Source organism: Ovis aries, chromosome 24, assembly GCF_016772045.2.
Source record: "Ovis aries strain OAR_USU_Benz2616 breed Rambouillet chromosome 24, ARS-UI_Ramb_v3.0, whole genome shotgun sequence".
NCBI classification, from domain to species: domain Eukaryota; kingdom Metazoa; phylum Chordata; class Mammalia; order Artiodactyla; family Bovidae; genus Ovis; species Ovis aries.
The window spans coordinates 42,271,500-42,294,195 of record NC_056077.1 but is presented as its reverse complement, the minus strand read 5'-3'; the positions used below and the strand labels follow the sequence as shown (position 1 = coordinate 42,294,195).

Below are 22,696 nucleotides of genomic sequence, written 5' to 3'. Positions count from 1 at the left end.
CGCCCCCACACCCCCCCCCGGAGTCACCCGCTCCCCCACACCTGCCCCCTGGGGAACCCGTGCCCCCACACCCCCCCCGGAGTCACCCGCGCCCCCACACCCGCCCCCTGGGGAACCTGCGCCCCCACACCCCCCCCGGAGTCACCCGCTCCCCCACACCTGCCCCCTGGGGAACCCGTGCCCCCACACCCCCCCCGGAGTCACCCGCGCCCCCACACCCGCCCCCTGGGTAACCCGCGCCCCCACACCCGCCCCCTGGGGAACCCGCTCCCCCACACCCCCCCTGGAGGCACCCGCGCCCTGGCCCCACGTCCTCCCCCGAGGCCCGCCCAGCCAGTGCTGCCCATCGCCAGCTCAGCCACCCCCTCAGGGTCCCGTGCTGCGTGCACAGGCGCGCTTCCGCCCGCAGCCCCAGGAGGCGGTGCGTTTGGGCCTCTGCAAGCAGAAGAGGTGCCTCTCTGTGACAAGGCTGGCCTGCAGGCGCTTCCGATCCTGAGCCAGACTTGGGAGGCAGCCCAGGCGCACACGGCGCTTCATTTCCGGAGGCCACCCCCGCCCGTGAGCCTGTGCTCCCCAAACTGGCGTCCCGCCAGCCCCCACCTCCTACCTCCGCTCGTTGTCGTCCAGGTGAGAGAAGAGCACGTTCTTGGAGATGGCCTTGGCCAGCGCCGCCATGGTCTTGTAGTCCTTAGGGATGACCTGCGGGGAGGCCAGGCGCAGTCAGACCAGCGGCGCCCCAGGGCCGAGCCCAGGGCCTGAGCCTGCCGCCTCTCCGGGCGCCCGCTAGACCCCGAGAAATGCTGTTGCCCAGCCTTCAGAATGTGTCTGCCAGTAACGGTGGACACAAAACTTGAAACGCTAGCTGAGCGTCACAGCTTTTTCAAACTTAACAAGTAAAGAAGAGACAAGGGGCTGAGAGTGACCCAAAGTTGGCCTAAGTGTCACCGTGAACTCAGGGTCTTGGTGGACAGGCGCTGGTGGCCGTCAGAGCCTCTCAAAGACGCTACGGACCTCCAGGCCCCTGGAGCATCGTGCCCTTTTAAAGCTTCTTTACTTCCTTGTTTTTTCTCCAGGTAATAAGTGCTTACTGAAACATCTGAAACTGGGGGGACAAGAGAGAACGTGGCCCACGGCTGGCTCCACACTTCCAGGTGGCGATGGAGGGGCCGGGTAGCGGTCTGGACCCAGTTGGCCAAAATGTGGGTGAAAAGCCGTCTCCACGTCTGCCAGGACCAGCCCGCGGAGCTCACGGTGTGTCCCACGAGCCAAGGAGCAGCTGAATCCTGACGCCACAGCTACTGCGTCCGTGCATACCAACTACGACCCGAAGCAGCTCAATAGAAAAACGTTGTCTTGAAAAAGGACACTTCGGGGGAGGCTGACTGTGCCGTGACACGGCCCCACCTCGTGCTCAGCTGCCCCTCAATCTCTTCCAGGCTGGGGCGGGGGGGACGTCAGCACCCCCAGGTGGGCGCACTACGTCTTCTGAAACCACGGAGCCCTTTACAGAGACCCCTGGGAGGCAGGATGGAGCCTCCGGGAAAGCCGCCCCGGGCCCAACCACCGTATAACAGGTCAGACCTACAACACCAAAGGCACCTCGCCCTCCTGTGACCCCGGGGTTGCCCCAGAGCACCCCCCACCACCCGGACCCGGCCGGCCCCTTCCCAGGAACTGAACCCACACGGCTGTGCCCCCTCCTCAGACCCCGCCCGGGTCACACGCAGGCCTCACCGCCCCTCAGCCCCTCTGGCTGGGGACAGTTCCTCTGCAGAGCGTCCCTCCCTCTGGGTGTGTCCGGGGAACTCCGTGTTAGACAGGAGTCCTGGGCTTTGGGAGAAAGGCACAGGACGGCAGCGTCCTGGAGGGCTCCTCAACTGCACTCTCACAGGTTTCACGCCCTGATTACAGTGGAGGGCTGGCGGGGGGCGGCGGGGGGGGGGGGGTCTCATGTGGACAGGGCTTCAGTTTTGTGAGATGAAAACGTCCTGGAGGTGATGGCGGTAGCCGCGGCATGACGGTGGCTGAGGTGCTGCCGCCACTCTGTCCCCAGATTCCTATGTCGAAGCCCAAGGACCTCAGCCTAGGGACGGTCCCCAGGTTATGGGGTTCGGTGATGGGGCTTCGGGGGAGGTTGTGGGGGCAGGGTCCCCAGGATGTGATCGGTGCCCTTGTAAGTCGAGACCCCAAGAGCTCACCCCACACACTCCCCCCCAGCTCAACATGTGAGAACACGTGAGAAGGTGACGACTGTCTGGGGACACGGGAGGAGGGTCCTCACCAGGAACCCACCCTGCGGGCACCTTGGTCTGGGACCCTGAGCCCCCAAGTTGTGACAGTACACGTCTGCGGGGTGAGCCTCCAGCCTCCTGTTATAGCGGCCAGAACAGACACGGGCACTAAACGTTATGTTACTCACATTTTCCTATAATTTTTAAAAAATTTTAATGGCCATGAACTATTTTTAAAAAATTTTTAAAAGCAAAGCTGGCTGCAGAAATGCGTAAGATGGGCTGACAGGTTCAAGGGGGCCTTGGGGGCCACGTGGCCACCAGCAGCGGCTCACCAGGTAGGCCCCGGACCGGGCAAACGGGAGCCCTGCTCGGCTGGAGAGGAAGGGAGACTGAGGGCCAGGGTGGGGCGGGCTCCCTCCAGAAGGCTCCGAGGTCGGGGTCCAGCCTCCAGGACGAAGCTGGGAAGCCAGGAAACCGTGGCCACAGACCCGGGGCTCCTCCCCTACACCCGCCAGCCTGGGTGCCCCACCGTGTCCCCAGCCTATCAGCGTCAAGAACCGCGGGCGGCAGGGGCCCCACGGGAGCTCAGGTGAGTGCAGCGCCAGCCTCAGGCCAGCGGGGACCGCAAGGACCCCCGGGCGCAGGGAGGTCAGCGCAGCACGGGGCGCGGCCGGGGCGTGGGCGCAGCGTGGGCATGGCGCGGCATGAGCTGGGGGTGTGGGCGGGGCGCCGCGTGGGCTGGGCGCCGCGTGGGCTGGGCTGGGGCGTGGATGGGGCGGGGCAGGGCGTGGGCGTGGCATGGCCTGGGCTGGGCCAGGGCGTGGGGCGGGGCGTGGGCATGGCGCGGCATGAGCTGGGGGTGTGGGCGGGGCGCCGCGTGGGCTGGGCTGGGGCGTGGATGGGGCAGGGCAGGGCGTGGGCGCAGCGTGGGCTGGGGCGGGGCGTGGGCGGGGCGCAGGCCGGGTGTGGCCGGGGCGTGGGCGCAGCGTGGGCATGGCGCGGCGTGAGCTGGGGGTGTGGGCGGGGCGCCGCGTGGGCTGGGCTGGGGCGTGGATGGGGCAGGGCAGGGCGTGGGCGCAGCGTGGGCTGGGGCGGGGCGTGGGCGGGGCGCAGGCCGGGTGTGGCCGGGGCGTGGGCGCAGCGTGGGCATGGCGCGGCGTGGGCTGGGCTGGGGCGTGGATGGGGCGGGGCAGGGCGTGGGCGTGGCATGGCCTGGGCTGGGCCAGGGCGTGGGGCGGGGCGTGGGCATGGCGCGGCGTGGGCGCGGCGTAGGCGGGGCATGGGCATGGGCGTGGGCATGGGCGTGGGCGCGGCGTGGGCGCGGCGTGGGCCCACCTTCCGCATGTAGGACACCGCGTCCTCCTCCGTGTACACCTCGGCGCTCACGCCCCCGCGCCGGTGCCGGGCCTTCACCACGGGATTGGGCGGCAACGGAGACACATCCTCATCCTGCAAGTCCGCCTGCGAGGCGGGCTTCTGCTGAGCCAGGATCTGTCTGTTTTCTTCCTGGGGGGCAGGGGGGCAACGGGGAGGGGTGAGAGGAGAGGCCGTCCTGGCAGAACCCCAGAGTCGTCCAGGAGGCCGGGGTCACGGGAAGGCAGGGGACCCAGCGCACCCTGGCCGGGCTCCTGTCCCGGACCCCGCCTCGGCCCCGACTCCCAGCCCGCAGCTCTGCCGGCCATAGCACCCTGGCTCCGGGAGGCTCTCTGCTCATTCACACTTTGAGCAGCGTGTCCTGGAACCAAATCTGAGTCAACCCAAGCCCCCAGCAAGCACGTGGGGCGCCCCCAGGCCCCAGGCTTCACCGAGGGCAGCAGTGCCCGCGCTCTGCTCCCTGAGGCACAGGAGATGGGAGTTGGGTGCATAACAGGGGGAACTGGGTTTACACACAGAGGACACCAGATCCTAAACGTGCAAAGGGACGTGGAGGTCTCCCGTGGCCGACCCCGCAGCCCCACAGCCCCAGAGCAACCTGGTGACCGGCTGGTCCCCAGCTGGAGACGGGGCTTCCCGGCACACGGCCTGGGGCAGTCACAGCAGCACAGGCTGAGCAGCATGCTGACTCTGTACAAGCTCGGCATCTACAGAGACTCAGAGGACAGCCAGAGCGGGACAGATGCTTTGCTCATGGTGTTCACCCAAAACCCAGCGTCTCTTGGGAGAGGGGATCTCCGAAGGGCAGCCCTGGACACACCAGCCACCACCAACAGCTCCAGAACTGCCGTCCAAGGTCAGGCCTTGCTGCTCTTCTGTTACCATGACGACAGTCATCCCATCCTCCCCGAGGCCGGCATCAGTATCTCCCTGGTGCCAGCAGTCCCTGGGTTATGTACCACCATTTGCAGTTTACTGGGTGAGAGATGACTGCCAACACACTAGAGACGTGCTGCTGGTGTCTAGTCACTAAGTCACGTGCGACTCTCTCGCAGCCCGCCAGGCTCCTCTGTCCATGGGATTTCCCAGGCAAGAAAACGGAGCGGGTTGCCATTTCCTTCTCCAGGGGATCTTTCCAACCCAGGGATCGAATCCAAGCTTCCTGCATTGGCCCGTGGGTTCTTTACCAGGGAAACGCCATTTTCACTAACTCTACTCAACATTAAGATTGTCGGTAAAGGCCTCCCTGGTGGTCCATGGTGAAGAACCCACTCACCAGCGCAGGGGACGTGGGTTCAATCCCTGGTCCAGGACAATCCCACGTGCCTCGGGGATCCACAGCTCCCGGGCCCACGCTCTGCAGTGAGAAGCCGCAGCTGGAGAGCAGCCCCCCGCGCCCCAACTAGGGAGAGCCCACACACAGCAGCCACAGCTCGGTGCAGCCCAAGACGAATTTAAAACCTGTTGGTAAGACTGCCCCACCTCTACAGAAATCATTACACGTGTCACCGGCTGTTCCTATAAACACGAATTTTGACTAGAAATGTCAGCTGCGTCTCAAGTGAGACACTCTGGGTCTTTGCTCTTGGAAATTATTAAAGACAAGACAGGGAATCCCCTGGGGCCCAGTGGTTAGGACCCCACACTCCCACTGCTGAGGGCCCGGGTTTGACCCCTGGTTTGGGGGACTAAGATCCCACAAGCCAAGTGGCCAAAAAGAAAAAACAGAAGTACAGGCAGAGGTGAGCAGGTGGGATACTGAAGCGACACCATGGAAAGGCCCCCACACCACAGCGTAGGCCACCCACAGTGACTGCAGGCTCTGCCAGCATCCAGAGAGGGGAGCCGGCAGAGGCACCCGGCCACCACAGGCAGAAGAGGGGAGCCGGCAGAGGCGCCCGGCCACCGCGGGCAGAAGGGAGCAGCCGGCAGAGGCGCCCGGCCACCGCGGGCAGAAGAGGGGAGCCGGCAGAGGCGCCCGGCCACCGCGGGCAGAAGAGGGGAGCCGGCAGAGGCGCCCGGCCACCGCGGGCAGAAGAGGGGAGCCGGCAGAGGCGCCAGGCCACCGCGGGCAGAAGGGGGGAGCCGGCAGAGGCGCCCAGCCACCGCGGGAGGTCCGCAGAGTCAGGCCATGCAGAAGTGACCGGGCTCTGTGGTGGTGGTGAGCCGGCGCAGAGAGGTGGGAGCAGGTCAGGAGGAAATGACCCCAGGCTTCCCGCAGAAGCAAGGGGCCGGAGAAGTGATTGAGCAAATTAGGGGCCTTTTCTTTCACTGAAGTGAAACTCACACAACATAAAATTAACAGCCCATCATCTCAAAGCATGCAGTCCCGTGGCCTACAGTGCGTTCATAACGTCACACAAACATCGCTAGCCCCTAGAGCCAGGCATCTCATCACCAGCACACACCCAGCAGTCCCTGCACCCTCCACCCAGACCCGGCACCCACCAGCCCATGGACACGCCCCTTCTCAACGTCTCACAGGAGCTGTCCCACAGTACGTGTCCTTCCGTGTCCGTGGACGCGCCCCTTCTGGGCGTCTCGCAGGAGCTGTCCCACGGCGCGTGTCCTTCCGTGTCCGTGGACACGCCCCTTCTGGGCGTCTCGCAGGAGCTGTCCCACGGTGCGTGTCCTTCCGTGTCCGTGGACGCGCCCCTTCTGGGCGTCTCGCAGGAGCTGTCCCACAGCGCGTGTCCTTCCGTGTCCGTGGACGCGCCTCTTCTGGGCATCTCACAGGAGCTGTCCCACGGTGCGTGCCAGGCCCCGCCCTCTCCGATTGGTCTCCAAGGCATGTGTGCTGCTGAGGTGCCAGCTCGCCCCTCCTTCCCGTGGCCGGGTCAGACTCCATCCTGCCACATCTCAACGGCCCGCTCATGGCTGGTCAACACCGGCTGGGTCCGCTCCTCGACCACCGTGGATGTTGAGTGTGTGGTTGTGTGTCTCAGCACTGTGTGCCGTCCCTGGGGACACCCCGGGGCGTCACGCTTGGCTCAGTGAAGAACCTCTAAGCATCTCCACCAGGCGCCCTGTTCCTCGCTCCCAGCAGCAGCGTGATCCCCAGGCACCTTCGCCACATTCTGTGTTTTGGTTTGGTTTCAATCTGGTTAACCTGAATGGGTTTGGGACACAGACTTTGAGATAATGGGGCGACCTGGCCTCTGTGGACAGAGGCTGACTCAGGTCCACGGTCACGGCGAGGGCCCAGGGCTCCCCAGGGAAGCCACCAGAAGCCGCTTTTCTTCCAGGAAGCTGAGGTCCAGCCCTCGCTTTCTTGGACCTGTGAGCAGCTCTGGCTGGGCACAGAGATGATTTTCCATCTCTGGCAGCAAAGAGTCAAGTGAAGCAGGATACTGGCGGTTCCAAGCATGGAGCTGCTTTGGGGGTTAAGAGGACCCGGGGGTGTTCCCGGGAGCCACCGTCCCCCAGGGCTCTGCCATGGAAGACTGTTATTCCTGGACAACACCCCCCACCCGGGAGGTTCCAGGAAACCCTCTGGCTCTCGGAGCTCCCCTTCCTGTCTCCCATTTCCGGGCTGATGAGCTGTCTGGGCTGCAGGATGGTGGAGGACTCAGGGTCAGGACACGCAATCCAGGCCAAAGGCATCTTCATAACCAGAGTGTGGGAACGGCCTTCCCAGAAAGCTGCGGAATCTGCCCCTAACGCAGAGACAGCTCCAGGGACCGTCTGTCCTGCCCCTGGGGCCAGGGGCTCCCTGGGCCGCAGCGTGGGCAGCTCATGTTCTGACCGCATTTTTCCCACATGAGGGGGTGAAGTGCAGGCTTCCAGCCCGAGGCGAGACAATGACAGGCGGTCTAGGGAGACGCTGCATAACTGAGCTGACCCCCCAGCACCCCGCACGCCTGGGACCCTGGGACAGCAGAACCCCTCCCCACATCCGCCACTCACTGGGCGGGAATACCACCCGCCCCCTCCCTTGCAGGAGAGTCCCAGGGTAAGGGGCGTGTCCAGGGCACCCGGTCACTCAGTCGCAGGGCTTCGATCATTTATTGGGCACCTCTGTATACGAGGCTTCATACACAAAATGCAACAAGGGAAAAGAGCATGGTTCTGCCATGAAGGAGGTTACTGTCAGAGCTCGAAAAGGACAGACACTGAGCGGGCTCAGCAAGATGGCGGGTGAGCACCACTAAAGAGCCATGCACAGGGGCTGTGCCAGCAACAGCCGGCCCTTGGACTGTCCTCAGCAAGGAGTCAAGGAGAGCTTCCTGGAGGAGGTGCCTTCTGAGTCCACCCAGATGTGCAGAGCTGAACCAGGGGGCGTGGGCAGACCTGAGCCCACCCCTCACCACCCTCCTCCTCCTCGACCCCCTCCTCCCCCGCATGTGGCAGCGCACAGCGTGTGCTTCTCGCGACGTGGCAGCCCCTGGGCGCTGGCGTCGCCGTCTCTTCAGAGTCAGCCTCTGGTTCCACCGTCTGCTGCTCCTTCTCTGGCTTCTGCTGGGCTAGGTTCTGCGTTTATCCTTGTCGTTTTCCCGAATCTCTATCTTGCTGTCTTTCTCTCCTCCTGGCTTCGCAGGTGCCAGCTGGCAGCGGGTTGAAAAGGGCCCCTCAAAAATTCATGTCTATCAAGAACTTCAGAGTGTGGCTTAATTTGGAAAGAACTCTTCGCAGAAACAATCAAGTTAAGATGAGGTCATCTTGCATCGGAGCGGTCCTAATCCAGCGGCGCACGCCCTTTCAGGAGGAAGTCTGGACACAGACACACAGGGACAAACACGGGACCGTCTGGTGATGGGTCTGCCAGTCGAGGGCAGCCCCCGGAAATAGGGGGGGCCCAGTGCAGACCCCCGATCAGAGCCCCAGAAAGCAGGGGAGACCCAGGATGGACCCCCATCAGAGCCCCCAGAAGTAACTGCCTTTCCCAAAGCCTTGATTTGGGGTTTCTGGGTTCCACAACTGAGTAACGAATACCTGCTGTAAGCTGCCCAATTTCTTGTCAGTTTGCTCTGGCACCCGAGGAAACTAACACGCAGCTCATTAATTTCTCACCTCGTTTCTTCTTCATCTTGCCTTTAACGAGGCTGCACATTCCAGTCTTGCTGCTCCACATGCTTTGATATGCAATGCTGTTACTGTCGCTCAGCCTAAATATTTCGTAACATTTTTACCACGACAATCTTCTTCTACTGATGAACAGACAAAAGCTCATTACTGATTTCCAAACATACGCAGGGGCTTTGGGCTCCTTTTTTTTGGCTTTTTATTAATAATTTGTAACTTGACTGGATGACAGTAAAAATTTCGGTTTCTGAGTGAGAAAAAGACAAACTCGTCCTGGGGGTCCCTAGAGATAACAAGTCACACTGGGTACTTCATTCTCGAATTCTGAAGCTCTGACTCACGTACCTCCTTCTAGGGTCTCTGATGTAACCCGATCGTGATCTCGAGACGAAGACCAGAAAAGGAAACCGAGCTCAGTGCCTACGCGGGGCAGGTCCCATGCCCCTGAGTCGTGGCCCTCCGTCGCACACACCCACACGGAACCACTGCTTCCCAGGGGGCTTCCCGGGGGGCTCACCAGCACGTCCTCAGCACCTGGGACAGTGCCCGGCACGTAGAGCTGTTCGATAAAAACTGGCGGAATGAATGAGTGAAACCTTTTGGGAGAAGAGGCTTTATTATCAGTGGGTGCGTCTGAGCTTCTTAATTCTATTTCTTAAAACACATCCTAAGGAAACAGTGAGAGGCGTCACCAAGGAATCTGCCAGAAGATCCTTGCAGGGCTGAAAGATGTTCCACGTCAACCAACGAGAGATGGCGCGAATCAAGTCAGAAGCATCTGCACGATACAACACACCGCACCGCCGAACCACACGTTTAACAAACTTAGCAACTGTGTGAAGTCTGCTTTCAAACGCCGAAAAGCAGGACCCAGAATTATGCACAGTCACGGAATTCCACGGCGGTGCAGCGCTTAGGACTCCGTGCCTTCACACCAGAGCCTGGGTCCTGCCCCTGGTCAGGGGACTAAGATCCGGCAAGTCACATGGCGAGGCCAAAGGAAAAAAATTGTATCTGATCAAGAGAATGAAAAGACAGGACATGGACTAGGAGAAAACATCTGCAAAACAGATATAGCTAAGACAGGACTCGTACGCAAAATGTACAAAAACCTCTGTGCGTGCGTGCTAAGTCGCTTCTGTCGTGTCCGACTCTTTGCGACCCCATGGAGTGCAGCCCACCAGGCTCCTCTGTCCATGGGATTCTCTGGAGTGGGTTGGCATTTCCTCCCCCAGGGGATCTTCCCGACCCAGGGATCAGAGCAGAATCTCTCACGTCTCTGGCATTGGCCGGCTAGTTCTTTACCACTAGCGCCACCTAGGAAGCTCTTAAAACTCAGCAGTAACAAAACAAACCCGAATGGAAAACAGGCCAAAGATCTGAACAGAGCCCTCGCAAGCAAGGCCTGCACACGGCGACCAAGCGTAGGAAAGCTGCTTCTCCTCACGCTTCTTCTCAAGAGCCACCGCTGCAGGCCTGCGGGGATGACCGGAGTCCAGGACGCTGACCCACCACATGCTGGCAAGGGGACAGCGACAGGAACCCTCCCCCACGGCCGCAAAACGCCTGGATGCAAAACGGGGCAGCCGCTCTGGAAGACACTCTGGTGTCTGTCTCCACACAACACAGCGACTGCGCTCCTGGTGTCTATCAAGCAAGATGAGCCCGCATCACATAAAGTCCCACACACAGACGTTCATAGCTATCAAGCAAGATGAGCCCGCATCACATAAAGTCCCACACACAGACGTTCATAGCAGCTTTCGTCGCAGTTGCTAAAACCCGGAAACAGCCAGTCATTCAGCCGGCGGTGAATAAACGGGGTCCATCCCGACAACAGGATACTATTAGATAATAAAGAGAAATGGGCCATTAAGTCATGAGAAGACGCAGAGAACACTTCGGTGCGAATCACTAAGGGAAGGAAGCCGGTCTGAAAAGACTATGGGCTGTGACCGTCGTGACCTTCTGGAGACTGTGGAGGCTGGGACAGGACCGGGCCGCCAGGGCTGGGGGAAGGCCCAGTGGAAGGGGCAGCGCAGGGGTCTCTAGGGCCGTGGCGAGTCTGCATGGCGCTGTGACGACGGAGACACTCCACAGGTTTGCCTAAGCCCACAGAACGTGCACCACGAGGGAACCTTCAGGTGAGCCGAGGGCTCTGCCGGCAGTGATGGAGCAGGGCTGCTGGCCACCCCCTTGACGCTGGTGCTCCGAGGCCCACCTCAGCCCGGGCACAGGCCACCCAGACACACCCGCACCCCAGCCTCAGCCTCCCCCAAAGCCCGCTGCCTCCACCGCCTTCCTCCAGATCTTGGGGCCAGCTGTCTGGTACTAACAGGGCCCAGGACCCTTCCACGCCCACCAGAAGCCTGGGGACCCGGCCCAGCCCTCTCCTCCACCTCTAAATGGTCTCCACACCCTCTTTATTCCATCTTCTCAGCCCCACCCCACCCCCGAGCCCCTCCACGCAGCTAAGCAGACGTCTCCGCAGAGCAGAGGAGAAATCATTCGGGCCAAAGATACTGTTAGGGACCAAACGACGGGCTCTAGGACCTGAGTCATGTTCACCAGAAAGAGACAGGACATGCGCTCATCCTGCCTGGCCAATCATGTAACGCCAGCTACTCCTGTAACTGAGACAAAGAGCTGCCTGTATATAAGCCGCCATACTCCTTTGTTCGGGGCTCTTGTCGGATTCTGCTGTACCGGATGAGACTTGGGCCCTAGCGCGCTAGAGATAAACTCCCTTCTTGCCTTTGCATTACCGTGGTGGACTTGCTCTCTCTCTCGGTCGGTTTGGAGATACGGGCTCGGAGCATAACAGATACAAGGGCCCTACTTTCTTTTTCTTTTTAATTTCAGAGACTTTGTGTGTTTTTTAAGCTGTCACAGTTCAGTTCAGCTGCTCAGTCGTCCGACTCTTTGCGACCCCATGAACCGCAGCACGCCCGGCCTCCCTGTCCATCACCAGCTCGTCACAGGTTCACATCGAACATCGCAGGGAGGCGCAAAGACTCCCAGCATGCCTCGGGCCCCTGCAGGCACAGCCTCCCCTCGACTCTGCAGAACGGAGAGCGTGCTCCCCCACAATGCCCTGGCCGGCCCCAACCAGATGCGGCCCACCGTCGGCCCCCAGGCTGCACATGGACGTGCCCCCACCCTGGCTTCCCCAGCGGCCCCCTGCAAGGGAGGGCCCAGAGCATCGATGTGCCAGGGGGTGGACGGCCCCTCCAAGAGGAGGTCGACGCTGGACCAGCGGATGCGCGCGTCTATCTGGCACAGGCAGTGCTGGCCACCAGCCAACATAGGGTGACCCTCCCCAGAGAGTCGCCAGACACCTCGGATGCCCAGCGCAGACCACGGCCCTCGTCTCAGGAACGGCCTTCTGCGCCCGGACAGGATTCACTTCCATAGAAGCCACCGCCGGCTCTCCCGAAGCAGTGCGCGCCCCTCACAAGGGAAACCCAGTGTGACGGCTCGTCTCATCAAAGGCACAGACTGAGCCTGGGTCAGCGGGCATTTTGACCAGCGGGCCAGAGGGAAGCCACCACCACCCCAGGATCAGGAGCGGCTGGACAGGCGTCCAGGGCCTCAAGGCAGTGCGGAGCAGCATCAGCGAGGGCTCGGCCCCCGGCCCTCCGGGAGCAGACGGGCAGCCCCAAGCCCTCTCTGATCAGCCTGCTACAAACCTGCTCATTTCTCTGAAATCATTTCCTCGGCATAAAGGTGCTTTCCGGAGGAAGAACAGCAACAGCTGAAACCCATCAGACAGGAAATGTTGGGAAAAAGTAGCACAAGGGCGCGCCCACAGGATGGAAGGCTGAGCCCACAGGAGCCGCCCCAGCGCCGCGAGCGCGGACTCGGGAGCCGCCGGACGCCGCCCAGATGCGCGCGGAGAAGGGCCAGAACGGCGGGTTCCACGTCGCGCGCGTTTTACCACAGTAAGAAACGCTGCTGGGGAGAGAAACACCAGGGGCTTCTGCGGCCGGAGGTGAGGGAGCCTCCTGCCGGCGCGGGGGCCGTGGGCTCGACCCCAACCCGGAAAGAGTCTACGCGCCGCGGGGCGAGGCCGCCAGCCGCTGGGGCCCCGGACCCTGCGCACCGCGCTAGAGGGCAGCCTGCCCGCCGCCCCCGCGGGGAGCCCGCGCACAGAACAGGCTCGGCACAGCCGGAGATAAACAAACGATAGGTTTGGGGGGAAAAGATAAAAAGTGCACACGTACACAAGGACCCGCATCTGTAAGCTCGTGCGTCCTGCAGGCAAGGAAGGTCCTGGGGAAACGTCAGGCGGGCACACCGGTGCGACTCCAATCTCTCCTGCTGCATTTAAACCCACGAGTCCCGGAGCGGCTCCGAGGGTATGCTTTGCCTTGGGGTACGGACTATTCTCGGAGAAGGCAATGGCACCCCACTCCAGCACTCTTGCCTGGAAAATCCCAGGGACGGGGGAGCCTGGTAGGCTGCAGTCCATGGGGTCGCTAAGAGTCAGACACGACTGAGCAACTTCACTTTCACTTTTCACTTTCATGCATTGGAGAAGGAAATGGCAACCCACTCCAGTGTTCTTGCCTGGAGAATCCCAGGGACGGGGGAGCCTGGTGGGCTGCCGTCTATGGGGTCGCACAGAGTTGGGCACGACTGAAGCGACTTAGCAGCAGCAGCAGCATGGGCTACTCTGCCTCAAGATTCCACCGGAGAACAAGTCCGCCTCCTCACGAGCTGCCTCACTGAGGCCTGGACGCAGGGCACTGCACCTCGGCCAGGGCAGCACCCCAGCAGCTAGGCCATCCCTGCCCGCCTGTGTGGACAGCTGCTGCCTCCGCGCTTATCAAGGCCATAGACATATGCTTCCTCCTCACCACACAAGGGGAGAAACGTGTTCCTCCCCAGGCTTCCGGCCTCCTGCAGAGAGGGGCCCGAGACCAGGCCCCAAAGCAAGAGCCTCTCCTGCCCCTGGTCACCCTGGTCCGCAGGTGCAGCAGGGAGTGAGATGCTCATGGGTTTGAGGACACGTAGGGCGCTTCGCGTTTGGGGATCTCAGGTCCCTGTGAGCATCCAATGCAAATCTCAGGGACTCTCCCCAGGAAAACATACCCGCTTATAAAAGCTCGCAGGCGATTTCGGAGACTCGACCCAGTCAGCCTGAAGCCTGGAACCCTGGTGACCCTTCAGGTCACCCACCTTCTCCAAAGCTCAGTCCTCACCTGTCAAAGGCAGGTAGGAAACTGCCCCTCCACGCGAGAACCATCAATTAATCCTCCTAAACTTCTGTGCCCGCCCCAGCCTCTCCCCCGCAGGCTCCAAACCCAGTCTCTTTGATGACTCAGACCCTCCAAGGCACTTCTCTTGTCTTTCTGTCCAACCCTGCCTCTCCCCACCACCCCCTTCTTGGCGAGAGGCACCCCTTCACTCGGGACTCGGGCCAGTCCTAGGAGTCACGGGCCAGGCCTCACTCCTCACCCTACCCCCATCCCCCAGCAGGACCGGGAAGGCCCCCCGAGCCTCTCACTCCACGTCCACTCCCCCCAGGGGACAGAAGCAGCCCCTCTCCCGCCAGGTGTAACAACCTCAAGTGTCTCCAGCCACTGCAGATGTCCCCTGGGGGCAAGAGGGCACCCCCCACCCCTGCCAGGCCCCTCTGCTCAGGTCTCACTCTGAGGCCTCTGTCTTCCAAGCAGGCTGCCTGCGTCCACCCTGCTGAGAGCTCACATCCCATGGGACACGTCACTGGGCTGGGGTCGTCGTGAACAAGTCAAGTCGCACTGTCAGCGCCTGACTCTGCCCCCTCACATGTGCAGGAAGACGGGCACGGCCCCGCCCTGTCCTCTGGGCACCGGCTGGGCACCGGATCTCTCTCCTACACAGCGATCTCGGAAGGGACCAAAGGGAAACAGATGAAAGCCACAGGACCGTGCTCAGCCATCAACTGAAAACAGCTTTTCACTTTAAATCAGCCAGAGCCGTGCAGAAGGGCATGGCAGCCCACTCCAGTGTTCCTGCGTGGAGAATCCCTGGGGCAGAGAGGCCTGTTCCTGCGTGGAGAATCCCTGGGACAGAGAAGCCTGGCAGGCTAGAGTCTATGGCATCAAAAAGAGTCGGACACGACTGAGCAACTTTGCTCGCACGCCTGCTCACGCAGGCAAGCACAGCTAAGGCTGCCTAGGGTGGATGGCCACAACCACACCATCTGCTGGTGGATCTTGAACTGATGCTCCCTTTGGAGAGACCCTGACCGCCCACACCAGCAACATCTCTGTAACCCAGGAAGTCCACCTGGAATTTTAGTCACTCCACCTCTAAACAACGCTACATGCAGAAAGAAAAATATATATATGCATGGATATGTTCGTATGGCATTACTTTCCAAAAAAAAAAAAAACACTGGAAACAGCTGTCCAATCATGAGGAAGATGCTGAGAAGACTTTGGAGAATCTTCTCCACACGACACAGTCATTCACAGCGAGGACTGCGAGGGACGTGTGAGAAACACAGGACATAGGCCGCATGCGCGACTTGACTCCAGCCGTGTTCCAGAGCCGTAATGAGCGGGGACAGGGACAGTGGGAAGGGCTCCAGGTGATTCCTACTCCTTCTCTCCACCTCTGAACTTTCCAGATTTTCTTTAAAAGGCACGTATTACTTTAAATTGTGCTTCAGTGGGTTGTTTCAAAGGGAAGAAATAAATCCATTCCTCTGGGTTAAGGCTCTGTGTCCACAGGGGCCTCCGTCAGAAGTTAAATATCGTGGGGCTTGGGGACACAGAGGTGCTTAAAACAGAGCTGGGCCCCAACTGGGGTCCCGTTCAGTCCCCAAGAGGGGCAGGCAGTGTCAGACAGGTCCTGACACGAGGACCTCGAGGAGGAGCCCGGGGTTACCCAGAGGGAGTGAGTGCCGGAGGTGGGGGGGGGGGGTGAGGGGAAAGAGACGGGATGAGTGGGAAGGTGGCGGGGGATGAGGGGGAAGAGATAGGGATGGGGGATGAGTGGGAAGGTGGGGGCGATGAGGGGAAAGAGACGGGATGAGCAGGAAGGTGGGGGGATGAGGGGGTGAGGAAGCTGCTCGGGGGTCCTCTGGGGGTTCCTGCCCATCTCCTGCTCCCAGCCCCCGCCCACACCAGGAACCAGGAGGGGAGGGGGGGTCTTCCAGGCATGAGGGAGCGGGGTGCGCAGCCGCGGGTCTGAGGGGCTGCACCTGCCTGGTCTCAGGACTGCAGACCCTCCTGAGGACCTCTGCGGCTCCACCACGCTCCCTGTCGGCGGTTCGCTTTCACCCTGAGCGCATCTCTGATGGTCCCTGAGTTGAGAACTGCTGGTGACCCCACAAGCGACAGTCACAGCCACCACTTCCCAAACGACCCCAAGCCTTCGGGGTGGGGGGGGAGGCGCGCTGAGAGCCTGAGCCGACGGGGTCCTGCGGGGGCGTGAAGCCGCCCGGCCTGCTAGGAGCTGCAGAGGGCGGCGCCCGCCCGAGCTGAGCACACTGGGGTGGGAGAGGCCGGGCGGGCGCCCCCCGCCCCCACGCAAGCCCTGCCCGCGGGGACCAGGCGCACAGGCACTGACCTTGTCCAGCCTCTCGAAGTGCTCGCGCAGGAAGCGCACAGGGCGCTCGGGCTTGGCCAAGCAGAGCTGCACGATGCACTCCTTGAGCACCTGCTGGACCCCGCGCCTCTGCACGTAGAGCTCGCAGGCCCGCAGGCCGTCGTCCTCGTCCAGCTGCTGCGGCCCCGGCGCGGCCATGGCGACGCGCGGCGCGTCCTGCGAGAGAGGTGAGTCCGCGGGCCGCGCGCCTCCAGCAAGCGCCGGGGCCCGACCCGGCCTGGCGACCGGGGCTTCAGTCCTGCCAGAGGCCTCTCGTCCTCGAGGCAAAGCTCACCTCTAGGCAGATACTCGCGGGGGCGCAGGGGGGCCCGCCAGGGCCCGGGGGGGAGCAGGGACGCGGGCCGGCCGGCCTGTGTGCGCAGCCGCCCAGTAAGGCGTCTCGCGTGCGACCATCCCTCCCCTCCCGGGACCTTCCCGGCTGGAGGGCCTCCCGCGAGCTCCCGGGGAGATGATGGGGGCGGGGGGGGGGGGGGCGCGGTTACACGATCCGCTGGGAAAGGAAGGGAAACTGGAAAGGAACGGTGCCCGGAGCCGGGCCTCCAGGGAAGACGAGCCCGGAGAACAATGGCAGGGCCGCGCGTCCGGCCCGCGCTCGGCCAGGTCACAATGACAGCTCGGAACCCGCCCGGAACCCGGCCTGCCGGCCCGCGCTGCACGCAGCTCGGCGCCCCCGGCCCCCGCGGCGCATCGGCCCGGGTCGGGCTAAGAGGCGGGGGCGCCCCCAGGGCCCACGCTTCCCGGAGCCTCCGGGCAGCCGAGGGCTCCAGCGCCGACCCTCCCCAGCCCCGCGTACCTGGAAGCGCGGCGCCCGAGGCCAGAGGCGGCTGCGCGGGGGCGCGGGCACGGCGGGGCGAGCGGTCCCGCACTGCAGCGGCGCCGCCCTCCGCCCGCCCGCGCGCCGCGCGGTCCACCCTCCTACCGGCCCACCCGCAACCCCTCTCCCCGCCGCCCAGGTCTCCCGCCGGGGCAAACCGCCCCCCACCCCCGCCTGCCCCCCTGCCCCTGCTGTCCCCGCCTCCTCACCCCCTGCCCAGGACGTGCAGGCTGACTAGCCCCACGTTTGACAAACCGACACACGTCAGTGCGCTGCTGCGCCGCCAGGGGGACCGCCACGACCGCCCCCACGCGCGCGCCTCACACCTCCACCCCCGCTGGAGACTTGCTCCCCGGCCCCTCTCAGCTGGGACTGAATGAGCCCCGTCCTCCAGCCACCACGGGGGCAGCTCCCACCAGCCTCTCCCCTGCAGACCCTTCCAGGCGCCTTGGGCACCTCTCAGGGGCCCCCACGTCCAGGGCCTGCAGGTGGGCAGCCCTAAGAATCCCCCCTGCAAGGCCGCAGCGCAGCGCCAGCCCTCCTGCCCACAGTCCCACCTGCTGGCAAGGCCCTCATTTCTCCTGGGGCCCCAGCCCCCTTCGCCGGCCATTTGGGTGGAAGGGAAGGGCATCCCACTCGTCCAGGCACTCACTGCTTCAAGGCACGAAGCCAGGGGCCCTCAAACCAGGCCCGGCCTCCCTGTGTCCAGAACCGGGCGGCACAGACCAGCTGTCGTTGCTGTTGTTTAGAGGCTGAATCGTGTCCGACTCTTGCAACCACGTGGGCTGCAGCCGCCGGGCCCCTCTGTCCGTGGGACTCTCCAGGCAAGAATATGGAGTGGGGCGCCACTTCCCCCTCAGGGGATCGTCCCCCCTGGGGGTTGGACCCACATCCCCTGCACTCGATTGCTGAGCCACTGGGGCAGCCCGGGCAACGCTCCCACTGACGGCGCAGTGGCCCGTGCAGCTGATCCAAGTGACTCCACCCTGAACTGCACGGCCTGCGCCCCTTCCCGAGCCGGGGGGTAAGCACAGGGTCCACCAGGGAGCCACCTAGACCGCGGGTGGCCGGTGGCCTCACGTGGGGGCACCTTGGGGATGCCCCTCCTGGAGCAGGGTAAGGGGGCTGTGTGGACCAGTGCTGCCACGCACAGCTGGGTCAAGGTCCTCACCTGCCCGGGCTGGACAGTGGCAAGCCCTGGGTGACTGGGCGTCCTGAGGGCCTGAGGCGGGGATCATGTCAGGCAAACATCCCCACAGGTCCTGCTGGTCGGTGCGTCCCCTCCACCCACAGGGAGGCCCCGGCCCCCCCCCAGCGCAGCCCTCCTGCCTTCCCCACAGAGGGCTGCCTGTGTCCCAGCCCAGGGTCCTCACCCACCCCGGAACCCGAGTCTCCGAGTCTTACAAGGCTCCAGCTTCAAAACCTCCTTATTTTCCAACCACTCCCTCCCCTGCCCCAGACTCCTGGAGGTGCCAAGTCCAGTTCACCCACCAGGATTCAACAGGGACATTGCTTCTGCAAGGAACCCTCCCTGCCTGGGGCCCTCACACCTGCAGGCCAGCTTGGGCCCTTGGGGTTCCGCCGGGGTCTCCCTGCAGCCCTGGCTCTGTGCGAAGCATGTGGGAGCCCGACTGCTGAACCTGCCCCCTTCTCTGCCCCCTGCTGTGCCGAGTGCCCCGGGGAGCGTGGACGCTGCATTAGACCCTGAGGGGCGAGGAGACGGATGTGGGTACCTGCCCAGGCGAGAGGGGTCTCAGAACCGTCCCCCAACCCGGGGGTGCTGAGCTGGGCTCAGGAGAATCCTGCTTCCCAGCCAGCAACAGCGTGGGAGCTTCGGGGGGCTTCACCTGGAAGAGTCTCCCACCTGTGGGCATGGAGGTGGGCGTGGCTCCCAGCACCTGCTGACGGGGAACCAAAGGGACCCAGTGACCGCAAGGCTACCAGGACAGCTTGTCCAGCCACGTCCCTCCTGGTGGGGCGGGGGGAGGGCAAGGTAAGCGCCCCGCACAGAGCAGAGCCGTCAGGGCCTGTGTGGGTGCAGAAGAGGGCCCCAAGCAGGGGCCAGAGGGCAGGGACCTGGCCTAGAGCTCGGGGCGGGGCTCTGAGAGGCAGCAGGCCACCCAAGGCGCGGGGTCCCCAGCAGAGGACCGGCCCACGCCTCCAGGGCTGCCTTCAGGGGACACACCCAAGCCCTGCCGGACTCCTGAGCCCGTCGCAAGATGGTCAGGCGTGTGAGGCCCCGCGCTGGTGGTGACTCTCAACAGCTGCAGAAGACAGAGGCAGTGACGCCCGCGGGCAGCAGGGGTCGCCGGTCCCCAGAGCCCCAGGCCCCGCCCCATCGTCCCCTCAACTTCGCCAGCTGGGGTCCTTCCCCTTCATCCCCGCCATCCACAGGCTTCCAGCTCTCAGCTTTGTGAGGAGGGGCTGCTGTGGATGCCGGGACCCCGAGCGTCCCACGAGAACTGGCCGGAGGAGCCAATGAACAGTCCGACCAAGCGCACCGGCTCGCGACGGTCTGTTGTGCTGGTGAGATGACACAGTTCACGACGTTCGTCACCAGGACAGGGAACGGGCGCTCCTGGAGCAGACCTGAAGTCACTCCTCCCCACCCTGGCCGGGTCTCTAAACCCCACTCGGAGGAGGAGGCTCCTTCCTATACATTTGGGGCAGTTCCACCACATTTCGGCTCAAACGCAGAGAATTTCAAAGTTCTACCGTTATGTCAACATATGTAGCCAGTGTCAACTCAGCCTCTTCGTGTCCCCATCTAAAGTGTTTCCCCTCGTCCGGCTGGGCCGAGGCCGGGACCGGGCTTTCTTCCTCTTCCTCGAGCGGCCACCCCCTCAAACTTGCCAACTGGGCTTTGCCACCTATCGCATCGGGACAGCCTGTGGCAGCTAGGATGCCCCGCTCCCAGCCGCCGCGCCAGCTTCAGTGCCTCTGGGAAGCAGGATGCAGACTCACGGCCCCGCGAGAGGGCTCCTCTCGCCAGGCGGAGCGCGGCTGCGGCTGGCCCACACCGGCCGGGGTCAGCGTCGAACCACGGCCGATACTCACGCACACGCCTTGGGCGGCGGGTACCCAGCACATCCCAGGCTCACCTTCTGGCCGCTGTGAACAAGGGGGGCAGACCCGAGAGCCCTCCCCTCCCCTCCTTCCCCGCCGTTCCCTTCTTGCACCCGCGTGTGGATTGGCAGGTCACTTGCGAATCCTGCTCAAGTTTTTCAGGAACCACAGGGTCCCTCAGTGGCTGCACTATCTTACATTCCCACCCGTGAGACTCAGGGTCCTAACCCTCCACGTCCTTCCCAACGTCTCCTCACCTGATCCGAGCATTGCTGCTTCTGCCGCCCACGTCCCTCTCGTTAAAGACGCAGCGTCCTGTTCCCGTCTCACATTTGTGCTCCTTTCCAGGCGCGGTCCCTCTCCTACTGCTCCTGTTGATCCCGTCTGCAAGGATGTCTGGGGACAGGGGACAGGAGGCTGGACCCCCGAGTGCTCACAGAGCCGCCACCTCAATCAGGACGCTCGGGAGGCTCCCCCAGTATGCCCGTGCGATCACGCCCAGCCCATCCCCCAGCCCCGGAGACGGCTCCAGGGTCCTCCACTCCCGTGTCACCTCGGGACTGCTCACAGGGACTCACGCAGTCAGCGTCTCGTCAGGATCGCCCTTTACTCGGCACACCGCCTGGAGGTGCGCCCGAGTCTCTGCCTGTGCCAACAGTTCCCCTGCGTTTCTGAGAACTGAGTTATCGTCCCCGTTTGGAGTCTGTCTTTCTGTCACTGATTTTTATGCTCCGACTTCACTTCCGTTTGTCGAGGTCTGTTTTATGGCCCAGGATACACATGGTCTCTCCCGGCACGTCCCCGGGCAGCCGTGAACAGCACGCACTCCGCGCCTGTTGAGTGGAGGGTTCCACGAATGTCCACTGATCCCTCCAACCGACACTGGTCTATGTCCTCTCCGAATGTCCAGTAGTTCCAGCAGCTGTGAAGAGTGGGAGCTGAGGTCCTCACCTGAAACTGGGGGGTTTGTCCCTCTCATTTCAGCTCCACCAGTGTTTGCTTTGTGTATCTTAAAGATCTGTTTGGGTCATAAACATTTGCGACTGCTATATATCTGCCTGGTGGACTGATCCTTTCATTGTTACACAATCGACCTGTTTTCTCCTGGAAATTCCCCTTGCTCTGACGTCTATCTTGGCTGAGAGTCATCATTCTAGTTTTTCAAAGAGAATGTTTACATGATAGATCTTTCTCCATCCTTTTTCTTTCAGCCTCCCCGTTATCACGTTTGAAGTGAGTTTCAGCATATGACACAAAACGTGAAGTTGGGTCATGGGTTTTTATCCCTCCTGCGAATCTGTCTTCTCACTGGTGTGTACATGCCGTTCACATCTGCAGTAACTACAGATAATTAGTGCTCAAGTGGCCTTGTCCTGTCTCGCGCCACAGCGTGGGGCACCTGGACATCTGCCAGAATTCCCCCGGACGGCGCGCTGAGTGCATCGCTGTCAACGTCTGTGAGCGGCGCTCTGCGCACCCCCGTGGACGCACGCAGTCACCAGTCCACGGCACCGACGTTCCGCCCCGTCGCGTGGCGCAGAGTCCTCCCTCCACCCCTCTCGCTTCTCTCACGCGCACAGAGTCCCCTGCTTTGCTGCGGCCGTCAGACGTTGAAGAATGTGCCACTTCCTTCTGGCCGCTGTGCTTTCCGACTAGAAATCTCTCGCTCACACTCGTGTCCCTCTCGAGGCGACACCACATCTCTCTCGGTTTTCACTTTTTTTTTTTCTGTGATTCGTTTTCAGAGATTTAATCACGATGTGTCTTGGTGTGGATTTTTAGAGGGCTTAGCTCTTCCCTGGTGGCTCAAATGGTAAAGAACCCGCCTGCAATGCAGGAGGCTTGGGTTCAATCCCTGGGTCGGGAAGATCCCCTGGAGAAGGGAGGAGCTACCCACGCCAGTATTCCTGCCTGGAGAATCCCGTGGACAGAGGTGCCTGGGGGCTACATCCAGAGTCGGGGGCGGCGGAGTGGCTGACGCTACACCCGGGCCTGCACGGGGCTTGTTAGTCCGCTGTGCCTGCGGGCTTGTCTTTCACCAGACTCAGACGTTGTCAGCCATTACTCCTTGCAACGCTTTGCAGCCCACAGGCTCCCTCCTCTTGCTCCAGGTCTCTGGTGATCAAATGACTGTTCTGCCGATCTGAGGCTCTGTGTCTCTTCAGTCTGTTCTCTCTCTGTTGCTTAGACTGAGCAGGTTCTACTGCCTTATCTGTGAATTTCCCGAGTCTTTCCGCCAGCTCCATTTTGCTATCACACCCATCCAGCCGCGGACAGTGGTCGCCGTGTCCAGGGACGGGCGCGACGCTATCGTGGCTACTGTGTTTTCCAGTTCCACACTTTTCATTTGGCGTGGGGGGGGTCACACTGGGAACGCCAGTTTACTGGTGACCCTGCAGGCTGTCATCTGGGGCCTGCACTGCAGAGGCTCCCGCCAGTTCAAGGCCCCACAGGCCCCGGGCCACCGAGAGCAGACGCCGAGGCAGCAGCCCGTCCTCTGGCACTGGCTGGGCTGCTCCTCCACAGCCTGCCAGCAGACCTGGGTTACAGCCCCCTCTAGCGCCTGTTCCGGGAACCTGGAAGCAGA

General features: G+C 62.6%; 2 protein-coding genes and 1 long non-coding RNA gene across 12 annotated transcripts in view; 1 reads left to right on the top strand and 2 right to left on the bottom strand.

The window, feature by feature from the left end:
- The window catches only part of PRKAR1B (protein kinase cAMP-dependent type I regulatory subunit beta), a 78,714-nt gene that overhangs the window by 54,654 nt on the left and 1,364 nt on the right, over nucleotides 1-22,696 (bottom strand). For 3 of the 9 annotated variants that reach the window (XM_042240049.1, XM_042240050.1, XM_042240052.2), the window contains 4 exons: nucleotides 20,367-22,685; nucleotides 16,191-16,385; nucleotides 3,570-3,740; nucleotides 608-699 (listed from right to left, as the gene is read on the bottom strand). In XM_042240049.1, coding sequence (XP_042095983.1) covers nucleotides 608-699; nucleotides 3,570-3,740; nucleotides 16,191-16,367 — 440 coding nt within the window. In that variant the 5' untranslated portion in view covers nucleotides 16,368-16,385; nucleotides 20,367-22,685. The remainder of the gene's footprint in view (nucleotides 1-607; nucleotides 700-3,569; nucleotides 3,741-16,190; nucleotides 16,386-20,366; nucleotides 22,686-22,696) is intronic. The other 6 variants (XM_027961255.2, XM_027961256.2, XM_042240047.1 and 3 more) reach the window with 5 other exon arrangements.
- On the bottom strand, nucleotides 7,598-13,158 carry LOC105605744 (uncharacterized). Of its 2 annotated transcripts, XR_006057880.2 has the most exons (3): nucleotides 12,320-13,158; nucleotides 8,619-10,474; nucleotides 7,598-8,318 (listed from the first exon to the last, which is right to left on the bottom strand). XR_006057880.2 is itself a non-coding variant. In XM_042240054.2 (2 exons), exons 1-2 carry the CDS (start codon nucleotides 13,156-13,158, stop codon nucleotides 10,336-10,338), a joined length of 978 nt encoding a protein of 325 aa, XP_042095988.2. In that variant the 3' UTR covers nucleotides 7,598-10,335. The 2 variants fall into 2 exon arrangements, 1 of the variants encoding a protein (XP_042095988.2); XM_042240054.2 differs by having other exon boundaries at nucleotides 7,598-10,474.
- LOC121817830 (uncharacterized) lies at nucleotides 9,974-15,029 on the top strand. Its single transcript, XR_006057884.2, has 2 exons — nucleotides 9,974-13,847; nucleotides 14,309-15,029. It is a non-coding gene; the product is annotated as an uncharacterized LOC121817830 (long non-coding RNA).